Source organism: Lipotes vexillifer, unplaced genomic scaffold, assembly GCF_000442215.2.
Source record: "Lipotes vexillifer unplaced genomic scaffold, Lipotes_vexillifer_v1.1 scaffold100, whole genome shotgun sequence".
Lineage (NCBI taxonomy): Eukaryota > Metazoa > Chordata > Mammalia > Artiodactyla > Lipotidae > Lipotes > Lipotes vexillifer.
This window is the reverse complement of record NW_006774075.1, coordinates 841,202-852,738: the sequence shown is the minus strand read 5'-3', so window position 1 is coordinate 852,738 and position 11,537 is coordinate 841,202. Positions and strand designations below refer to the sequence as shown.

Genomic DNA, 11,537 nt, shown 5'->3' with positions numbered 1-11,537 from the left:
CATTCCTGCAGTCATTTTCAAATAAGCGTCAGAACCGTTTAGAACACTGGCTTTTTAATTTTGTTCTTAAGGAGGTGAGGTCTCGGGCTAATTGTCCAGCCGTGGATTGAGTTGTCGGTCAGCTGAGATGGGCCAGTCGCTTCTCTATTGCGCTGGAGGCAGCAGGCTGCTAGCAGCCCAGCCTTGGTGGTGGCAGCCCTGGGAATCACCTCCGCCAGGCTCAAATATTACGAGCAGCAGGTAGCGTAGGCTGCTTTCATTTTTTGAATCATTAATGTTTTCTGTCATCCTAAAATGTATTATGCCCTTTTGCACATAATGACGGGACAGTACATTGGTTAATAAAGGCCTCTATCACTATAGCTACTCAGAGTGCCCCGTGTTTCACAGTTTAATGAAGGTGATGTCCAGTAAGCTTACCGAGATTGATAGAGACAGTTCCGATGACATACACTCTACTAAGACTGTCATTCTTTACTGACCCCTGCCCTGCCCCTTATCCCCTGTCCTAATTTTTTTTTTTTAAGAAGTAAGGTTCTTTTTTCATTAATGTAATTAATGTGGCCAAGTCCACTCTTTCTGTTCTCTCTCTCTTTAAAATTTACCATCAATGGCACAAAAACCTCCAAAAGGTTAATGGAGAATTATACATAATTATAATGTTTCATTATCATCAGTGCAGTTAAGCTAATTTATTGTCTGCTCTTTAACTAAGAGAAAAGTCTGTTGGGGTGAAATAACGTACAATAATTAGCCTTTTGTGTTTAGTGACTGCTTTATCCTCTTAAATCTTATTATAAAATTAAGGCTGTGGTTGTGAAATAGCTGTCATAGTTGCAAAGAGGCAGTAGAATGTGTCTCTGTAGTTGCAATAAAGCACACCTGTTACAGAGGTATAGGGAAGCAGGAAATATCAGAGTGTCAGATGAGGACAGTTACAGGGCTCGGACTGTTAAGTCTGGCATCATCCAAAGGCCAAATATAAATTAATAACAGGAACACTTGCTGCCACTAATGTGTTTTAGATTATCAGGATAATGCCACGTTCAGAAACCCTGATTTTTATTAGCACGTCAGCATTGGCAAGAGCACATGCACATTTTTCAGTGATAACAGAAAAGCAAAAATGAGAGAGGCAGACAGAGAGAGGAAAGGGAAGAAATATGTGAATTACAGCAGAGTAAAATACGAAAAATTGCTCTGATCTTTTTAATGGTTTTCAAAAGTTACTGAAAAATACATATTTCTGAAAGGTTAAAGGGTTTTGGAGAAGTCATGCCTCGAGAGGGCTGTTAAAGAGGGAGACAGCAAGAAGTTGTCCACCAGTTGGTATCAACATTCCCAAACACGGGTTCTAGAGTAAGCTGTCCACAAAAGGAATTTAAGCCAGATGTAGAGATCCTACGTTGTCTAACTTATTTTTCTTTTTTGTTGTCATTTTTGTTGTTTATGCTTTTTATTTTAAGGACTCTCCCCTAATCCTAGTGGGTTTTGCACCAGTGAAAAAGTTCTCCCCTTGTCTCTGAATTGGTCGTGTTGTGGAAGAGTTAACTGTGTGTGGGGGTCTGTGTGTTTGTGTTTGGAGGACAAGCAGTGGGCAAGTGTGGAGACTGGGAAGTGTTGTGCCTGTAACAAAATCCAAACACTGTCCCAGAACAAAATCTTCAGCCCAGCCTCCGCTTACTTATCAATCTAGTCAAGTATACGGATCTGTAACTTTGGGCTAACTCCAATAATAAAAGAGAAAGACCAATAAAATGATAAGGAAAGAGTTGAGATGAAGGGGGTTGCCCTTTCTTGGCATTACCTTTGTGTCTGCAGTTTGGGATCTCAGTGGGGCCCAGTGGTCTTAGGGAGGAAGTGCAGGAATTTTCAGGCTTCTCCCAGCCTCCCCTTACCAACTGCTGACTCCATTACCCAGTACCTACTTCTCAGCGTGCTGCTTACGATCATGCTGCTGCATATGACCTGTGTAATGTAGCCTGCCAGGGATGACAGGGGTGCTTGAGAAAAAAAAATCTGCGTAGAACTTATTTTATTCAAAATCTAAATGTCAAGCAGTATCTTTAGCTTCATGCCCAACTGCTGCCTGGATGGGGAGAACTCCCCAGCATCTCTCCTGGCCTTGGAAGGGAGGGCCGTGAGGGTACCACCTCAGAGAGTGTGCCTTTCAATTGAGACCCCTCGGCTTGCAGATAGATAAAGTCCTTATGGCTCTGGTATCACCAGATCCCTTCCAAAGGAAGTTTCTGCAGGGTTCTTCACAATTGGCAGTGATGAAACAGCAGTCAGATAGCCAATTCGAGGTTAGAAGCCCACCTTAGGAAGTGGGTCCACTTTCCTCAGAAACCCACAGTGCAGGAGAGTTAACAGACCACTTACTCTATGCAAGGAAGTGACAAGCAGCCCAGTCCCGGTAGAGGGTATTTTAAGCCTCTCAATATATTGAAACCATTTTTAAAACTCCAAATAAAAAATTGTTCTTTTGAATTCACTTAGAGCATAGTTTAGGAATGTATAAACGATGAACAAAAACATCCTTGTGGTGTGCTAGAGTGGTTTTTCTCTTCAGATTTCAGGTGATCCCAATGGTATACACATATACACAGATGCACACACCGACACAGAAGACTTGCAAGTTACACATAGTGAAAGATAACAAAGATCATAAAAAATATGATTTTTGTCCTTCATCTCAATGAATTTATTTTTGACCTGTTTGAGAAGTTCAGAATCTCATGAAAAGTCAAGTAAAAGATTTAAATAACAATTCAAGAGAACCATAGACATGTTAAAGGACGTTGCATCATTAGTTGCTAAATGAATTATATGGATTATAATGGTTAAAGAGAGAGTAAATGGAGAAAGTTTTCCTGGTAGAGTTCTTATGGTTTTTTTTTTTTTTTCCCTCTCATTTAGTAATTGTTTGTCTCTCGTATGTGTGTTGTAATTCCAAGGTGAAATCAAATCTGTATCCTTCCCTCAAAGCGCTTATACTCTAAGAGTAGAGTGAAATTTTGCATATAGTTAACCAGAAAACAATTTGAAACTTGGTAAGTGCTAACTATCAAATAGGTACCAACAAATCTAAGTTGATTTCTAACTGGAAGAATCAGAGAAGGCTTCATGGAAGCATGGCATTTACTATGGATTTGGAGGTAGAATTTGGGATGGAATGGTTCTGGCAAAGTATCCTTTGGGAGCAAAGTGAGTTAAAGAATTTAGGATGTTTATTCTGGGGACTAAAACCCTGGAAACCAGCTTTGGTGGTGTCGTTGAATTAACCAGGCTTAATTCCTATCACATGCTATTGCAGTTTAATAAATTCCTGCAGTTAATGAAAGCTTTTTTCTTTCCTCCCCTGCCCCCTGCAGTGTGCTGCTCTGGTTGGTGAAGACCAACCTCTTTGCCCAGATCTTCCTGAACTTGACCTTTCTGAACTAGACGTGAACGACTTGGATACAGACAGCTTTCTGGGTGGACTCAAGTGGTGCAGTGACCAGTCAGAAATAATATCCAATCAGTACAACAATGAGCCTTCAAACATATTTGAGGTAAGAACAGCCCTTGGTGAAAATTAATTTCTCATTGAACTTGGCTTATGCCACACTAAAATATTATTGGCCTGGGCTTCCCTGGTGGCGCAGTGGTTGAGAGTCCGCCTGCCAATGCAGGGAACACGGGTTCGTGCCCCGGTCCGGGAAGATCCCACATGCCGCGGAGCGGCTGGGCCCGTGGGCCATGGCCGCTGAGCCTGCGCGTCCGGAGCCTGTGCTCCGCAATGGGAGAGGCCACAACAGTGAGAGGTCCGCGTACCAAAACAAAAAACAAAAGACAAAAAAATGTTTAAAAAAAAAAAAAATCATTGGCCTGAAAGCATACTGAGTTCTTACTTTGCTGTCACCAAAAGACTTTTTATCATACTTAGGCACTTCCTATTTTGTGGAAAAACGATTTTGGAAAACAAATTTTTTTTTTTTTTGAGAATTAAGGCCCTAAGGACCCACAACAGAGTGCATCAAACTCTGTTGAAATACTAAGGGATTGTGAAAGAATAAATGACAAAGAAGAACAAACGTCTACACCTGTTTATTCCTATTTCCCACAGAAAATGGTGCCTACTGTAAACTAACGTAGAATGTAAAAGAATACATTTCTTTTTAACCAAGGCATGAGGTCTACCTTTAATTATTTTACAGAGTAGGTGAGCAGTTTTTTTTTTTAACTGTCATTGTCATATTTATAATCGTACCTCTGATTTCTTTATATTATGGGAACTTCTAAGCCCAACTACTCTGATATTTACTTATAAATTAGTCAAAATTAATTTACTTTTCAGTAGTGAGAATTACCTCCCAGACTCTAGACTCTTTATTATAAGCCTACCCTGTAATAAAGAATGTTAATCTGCACCTATTAAACAGTTACTTTGAGAAAAGAAGTTCTTTCTTACAAGATCAGTACTCATTTACTTGAAAATAAATGGTTTCTTAGAGGGACAAACTCTGGCAAGTGAATTGAGTAAAGATTATCAAATCAACTACTTTTCAATATCACCACCACCAGCACCACCATTATCATGTAACATTTTCTATCTACCATGTGCCAGGCTCCAAACAAAGCACTTTAAATGTATTTTTTTATCCACCAGCAGGGACATTTCTTATACTTCAGCGTTGTTTGGTTGAAATCTCAAGTCATTAAGAAAGCCAATTTTACAATATTTATTGAGTTTTTCCAGCACCCAGCACATAAAAGGCACTGAATAAATGTTTATTGGGTCATTAAGAAAACCCATTTTACAATATTTTCTGAGTTTTTCCAGCACACAGAAGGTGTGCTATCACTATTTTGTGAATAGTGAGTGAATGATGAATATGGTGTGTTCATAAGAGTGATAGTAATAACAAAATGGCCAACATTTTGGCACACTTCTGCTTTATGTATGTCATCGCACTCATCCCTCAAAAACAACCTATTGTTTCGGTGCTATTATTATCATTCCCATTTTACATATGCAGACAGTGAGTTTCAGAGAGGTTAAGTGATTTTCCCAAAATCACACAGTTGACAAAGACGTGGGATTTGAACCCCAGATGTATCTGACTTCAAAGTCTATTATCCTTGATTAAAAATAGAATAACAGTGAATTTGGGTGACAGCCATCCTTTACATACCAAGCTGCTTCTTTGCTCAATATATTTAAAAATAGAACAGAATCTTTCCTTTCGGTGTTGGTTGACATGGAAGCAGGTATATAGCTGGTGAGCTGAGGTGGCTGTAGATTCTGTTGACCACTAAGGTTTTATAATATGTCTGGAGCATTAAGTGGGTCTTAGAAGAGTGCTTAAGGTAATGGAGTGAAGGCTGGGGAGAAGGAATCAGGTAGAGGAAACACTGAAGGTTTGTGGTTAGTTATACTTTCCCAGGCTTCTCAGCCGGGTCTCAGAAAGTTCATGTGAGGACTTGGCTGGTTCGAACTGGTAAATTGAACATTCCTCATTCAGTACACTTGTCAGGTTACAGGCCCATTTTAAGTCATGCTGCATTAAGTAAACAGTACTTTTAAAAATGTCCATCTCCATAGACCTCTTATCTAAAAATCGACTATTTCATATTGGGTGAATGCCATGCATTTTGTAGAAGATGGTTAGGGAAAAACTCAAAGGTGGTTGGGGCGATGGCGTGGTGGTCAAGGCCTCCCTTGTGGGCTGGTTGCAAAAAATACACCTTTTTTTCATGGCTGGTGTCCCTGTATTTCATGTCGTGGCACCTGCATGAGGTACTTCTCATTTACACTTCCGGGAGACTTGGTTTGGCAACTAGTTATATATCTATAGATGCTTAGTCTACACAAAGACACCCCTTTTATTTTCCTATATAACTTTCTACTACTGGTGGAATTGTTTTCAACACTCTAAACACAATGTTTCTTTCATTTAATCCCTCATCAGTTCATTTTAAACCAGTGGTTCTCAACTGAAGGCAACTTTGCCTGCCTGGGGATATTTCGCATTGTTTGGAGGGATGTTTGAATTTTAGGACAGGAGGCAGAGAGATGCTGCTGGTATTTAGTAGGTAGAGACCAGAGATGCTGCTTAACATCCTATAATGCACAGGACAGCTCCCCACAGCAAAGAATCACTTGGCCCCAAGTGACCATAGTGCTGAGGTGAAGAAACCCTGTTTAAAAACAAAGTCGCCGCAATTTTTAGAAAACACTAAAGATGAATCCGTCAGATTTCTGAGAGAGAAAATAGAGTTAAGTTACAGGATATGAAGACTTAGAAGCCATATAAAATTATCGAGATGCCCAGGGCCCCAGGACTGATGTGTCAGGAATTCTCTTAGTGGCAGACAGCAAAAGTGACTGTATCAATAAGTCGCCATAACAGTTTTCTCTGATGTCACAAAGCCCATTCTTCTTTGTTGATGCCAAGGGTAAGGCCAAATGTGGCAATACTGTTAACACACAGCAGCAGCTTCCTCAGCATTTGCATACAGAAAGATGCCTCTACTCTTTGCCCTCTAGCGTTAAACTCAGACATCTTTTCTGTAACGGAAAAAAAAAGTGTGTTTTGAGCATAGGTGGAATTCTAAAATTGTTTCTCTCCCTGTAAAGTGGCTCCATAGGCAACAGAATAACCCTTGAATGGCTACAGCTTTGCACATTGCTTCTACCAAAGCTGCATTACCCCAAAGGCATTTCCCAGCGCCTGTGACTTTAAACCTCTCACAGCGGACTTTCACCTGTGCTCCCTTGCTCCTCCAGTTCTCAAAACCCTGCCTCATCACATTTGTGAAGGCCTTGTACTTGAGCAAGCCCAACAGTCACGGTCTCTGCCACCTCTGATCTGCCAATAACAAGCATTATCTACCTCGGATTCCCAGAATAAAATAAGGCACCGAGCAGTTCAACACTTTTCCCTGACTCGAGTATCACATTGATGACACTGCTGGAAACTGGCCACAGGATTTCTGAATTCTCATCAAAGCGGGAAGAAAGCGGGTATTTAGCGTTACACTTAGTATTGCAGAATGTTTAAGCGTTGGGAATAAATAGAAATTTCCTCCTTTGACCTCTTCCATAATTTGAATCTTAGTTTGATTTTTATGTATTGAATAACTTAAGAAGAGGAAGGAAAACAAGAATGGAATTGAATGTCCCAGTCGGGGAGACAGTGAATTCCTGAGTGGAAGGAGTGAGCTGACACGTAACTGTGCATGTTGGTTGAGTAACTGGGCACACAAACAGCGCTATCTGCTTGCACAACCTGTGTTTGGATGTGTAAATGCAGGTGACCACGTAGGATTCAGAAGCCACTTGGCAAAACAGGACACAAGGCCTATAGGTGCAGCACGCAGTTTATCTTACCCGTGCGTCAGGAAAACAGGATGCTGTCCCTGGGCCGGCTGGTAGCAAGATTTATGTTTCAGAATATTGCAACACAACTTCCTTCTCTCTGTTGCTTTGTGCATTGTTTGAAGGAGGAAAATAAAGAAGTGCTTTTAAAGCATCGCAGTGTGTAAAGATGGGCGGCATGGGTTAGGTTAAATAGCAACATTGGCTCTTCTGGGACATTGTGGGCCACCTCGTCTCTGCTTTATTTTAACCTCTGCTTTGATGCCTCCTTGATTCCACTGAATGGGCATCCTTCATTTGTTGGTCTGTTAACTTCTGATTGCAGCTACTTGGGGTTCTTTGGTACGTGGAGAGTGAGAATGTAGCTGTCTCTAGGTCATCGCTCAGAATACATACTGAAGGCTGCCTTTGCTAACGGGGAGGGAAGGCCTCTAAGCTGTGGCCAGTATTCACGTTGGGTAATTACTGAAACTTGCAGGAAGGCCTGATACTGTGAACTTTTGTAAAAGAAAAAGGGTGGCTTCCTGCTATCTGTCTGTAAGGTGTCCTGCTATATGCCACCGGGGAATGGCGGATGGAAACTTTCAAGAATATTCGATCATTATGGTGGGAATGTAGATGATTTTACATTTTTTCCTTTGACTTTCAGTTGTATTCTAATTCTTTTCTACAATGGGCATATATTATATACTTATGAAAAAGTTAAAAACAACAGATCTTGGCTATTCAGAAGACTGTGAGCATTTTGGGAGCAGGGAACCAGCTTGTCTTGTTCACTGAAGGTTTTCTAGATGTTTTCTTAGAAAGCAGGAGAAAGTGTGTGCTCAGTAAATAATTGCAACCTCATGGATAAGTTAACCATCATATATTTATTGATGGTGTGAACTGTGTTAGTTAATGTGAAAATTAAATATAAAACTCCAATAGATCTATTTCCTAAAGGACCTTAAATCTACTTTGGGAGGGTGAGATCGGAAACCATTAGCAAATAATGGAAGACTATGTATACAAATATTCATGTATATGTACATGTTCATATATATCAGTAATTGGAGAACAACGTAACACTATATACATCCATGTATACATGCACATGTATATTTATATGCATGGGATTATATATTATATATATATATATTAGCAGTTGGCAAATATGGCAAGACTGTGTGTATTCATATATACATGTATACGTGTATGTGTGTGTGTGTGTGTGTGTGTGTGTGTGTGTGTGCATGTATCCTAGCTAAGGAGGGAATCAGCAAGAATAACATCACCAAGGTTAATAAGAGAATAAGAGTGAAGTCTTTTCATAGCCGGATTATGAAGGTGAAGAGCTTGGTTTACTCAAAGTGAAAAATGTATTAATGGGAGCACAGGAGTAAGATAGGTAAGTCTGGATTTAGGGTGGGTACAAAATTATGCCACGCCCTGAGGACCCAGTTGCAAGTGTTTAGAGTCTCCACAATAGGAATTAGGGTGCCACTGAAGATTTTTAGCAGGAGAGCAACGTGACAGAGATGGTATTTAAGGGTGATCGTTCTGATCGTTTTAAGAGCTATGGACAAGCAGAAAGTAGAGGAAATCCGACAGCAGGCTCTGCTGCATTCCAAACCCCATGCGATGCAGGTGCAGGGAAGGGACAAGGTGACAGCAGAGGGGATGGCGTCCAGGGAACAAAATTTAAGCACCTCAAAGGAAAATTCCATCAGTCCTGATAAATATGAGTTAGGTTAGGGAGGGAGGTGGCAAAGCAGACTAACTCGAAAATATTCCAAAGGGAATTGGAACTTCATGGGTATCTATCTGGTTAAGTTTCTGCTCACCTTTAGGAGCTGAAGCACTTTCTTGGACTGTGAGTCATTTTACAAAGGGGCTGCCATCTCCCTGCTCCATCAGGGGCAGAACCTATTTAACCCAATCCATAAATTCACGTGGTGTCTGCTTTTTCTCACTTGTCTCCTTGGAGGAAATTCTGTAGCCTTCCACGGTAATGAATTCCTGCTTCTGCCTGTGCCTGAGGTCAGGCAGACTTTTCTATGAATGGCAAACCTCTTGGAATTTTAATAAAACAAACAGAGAAAAAAAATGTGTGTCCAAACCACCTCCCCTTAATTTAATTATCAGGAGAATAAATTCTCCTTTTTTATGTGGAGAGACCGAATTCATTTACAATAATCACTTCTTGAAGATTTCTGGAATTTCCAATTTGCAATCAATAAAGGTTTGTCATTTAAATTCAATTTACAGCCCACAACCAGATTTTTGCCACACTTGGTAATGACGCTTAGGGAGAATATAGACTTCAAGTAAGAAAATAATAGCCATTTAAGTGGGGAGATAATTGGCTGTAACATAAGAACACTGAAGAATGTTGAAACTCCTGGAGACTTATGGAGTATTTTAAAAATTTATGTTGTACTTATCTTTGCATTTGTAGTCTACCACAAAATTTCAAATTCTGGGTATAAATCAGTTAGATGTTCATCTTGGAGAGTCACAAATCAGGAAGCAACAATCTGACCCAGCCTGTGCGCTGCTTTATTTTCAACCACTACTGTAGGCTTATCCAGCTGGGAGACTGAATAGTGTTCACGTGTGTGTGTGTGTGTGTGTGTGTGTGTGTGTGTGTGTGTGTGTGTGTTTCTACACACCTCAGTTAAAGACTGTTTAGACTTCTTGTCTTGATAACATCTGCCTTATCTTGGAGACATCTGGTTTATCACCCTGTTTCTTCCTCGCCATTACGCTGACCACTGGGAAAATACAGCTCAGGAGCTCTGACCCATGGGGCTATGTCTCTTGGCATCAATCCCTACTAATAAATAGTAAGTCAAAGGATGCCAGTTAAATGACATCCTTCACCACTAACTTTCCTGATGGTTGCTTTTGTTAGTGTAAGTTGTGGTTACAAAGGATGAGGTCGGCTGCTGTTTTTCAGGGAAGTCAATCCAGTTCTTAGCCATTTGCAGTTTGGAAAGTGAGAATCCATATGTGTAATTGGGCACAGTGATTGTAGAAGGTGCTAGTTGGTGTTTTGGGGATAGAGACCAACTATTTCGATACTGTTGGCACTCCAAGAAGGAGGTGAGACATTTTATGGACATATCTTGGGCTTTTCCTACCTCCTGGACTCTTCAGTGGGTCATTGAACTAAAAATTACTCCACCTGGATATCTTTGGAGCCAGGAAAGTGGAGACCCACATTCACAAGGAGGAAAACTTGGGGAGGAATCAGGAAAAAGTGGCGCACTGCCTCTTAGATTTACTTCAAAGATATTAGTCGAGGTTAAAGTCATTAAGATTCAGGATGCTGCAGTGGACAAACTGTCTCTTTGTATAGCAACTATGTGTGCTTGCATAGTAAGCTTATACATAGTGTCTGTTTGTCCTCCTCCCCCTATCTATATGAAATGTCCTGGAAACACAGCCCAGCAGATGGCTCACCTCTGAACCAGATCAACACACAAAGCAGATAAAAAATGAACATTAAAGACCGACAGCCAAATTGTTCTTCCACTGTTCTCTACCCCAGACTTCACATTTTTAACAAGGTTTATCTGTCCCGATCATTATGTGCCTATTCTTGTAACAATGAAAACTTTTATTGTGTGTTTTATAAAATGAATTGCCTGTGACGTAAAACAATTTTGTAAGGACCAATGTTTTTCTTCTTCTTTAACCTTTCAGGTTACTTTCAAGATTGTGCGCTCTGAGGTATAGTTTGAAAGCAAAGCAGGGTACTGTGTTTTACTGTAGCCTGCCAAAGATGCTGAATTACAAGCAGCTAGAATGAGAACAGGGGAAAAGGGGAGAGAGATACACAAGGAAATACACACTCTTACTCTTGGCAAGGGCGAATTTTTACGAAGATAAATGACTTCTTGTCCATTACGCAATTTACCCCAAAATGATAATAGGAGATACTTTTGTGCCTTTTCTGTTCCAAAATGATAGAATAATTTGCATAGTTTCAGATCCTAAACACTGATGCTGTGTAGACCTGCCCATCTCCATTACTAGAGCAAGTTATTCATTCAAGGTTTGCAGCCTGATAGATTAATGAATTACCAGATCTTGCGTAAAATGACTTGGCTTGACTTTTAAACAAGTAGGCTTTTTTTTTTTTCTGGGTTTTTTTTTTTTTTTTTGGCCCGTTTTTTTTTTTGGGTTTATG

The 11,537-nt window shown here is 40.3% G+C and overlaps 1 protein-coding gene across 2 annotated transcripts in view; it reads left to right on the top strand.

Moving 5' to 3' along the window:
* The window catches only part of PPARGC1A (PPARG coactivator 1 alpha), a 94,070-nt gene that overhangs the window by 1,772 nt on the left and 80,761 nt on the right, over positions 1-11,537 (top strand). The window contains exon 2 of one of the 2 annotated variants that reach the window (XM_007448795.1): positions 3,375-3,554. In XM_007448795.1, coding sequence (XP_007448857.1) covers positions 3,375-3,554 — 180 coding nt within the window. Of the gene's footprint in view, positions 1-3,374; positions 3,555-7,315; positions 7,880-11,537 lie in introns of those variants that run through there. The other variant, XM_007448796.1, reaches the window with a different exon arrangement.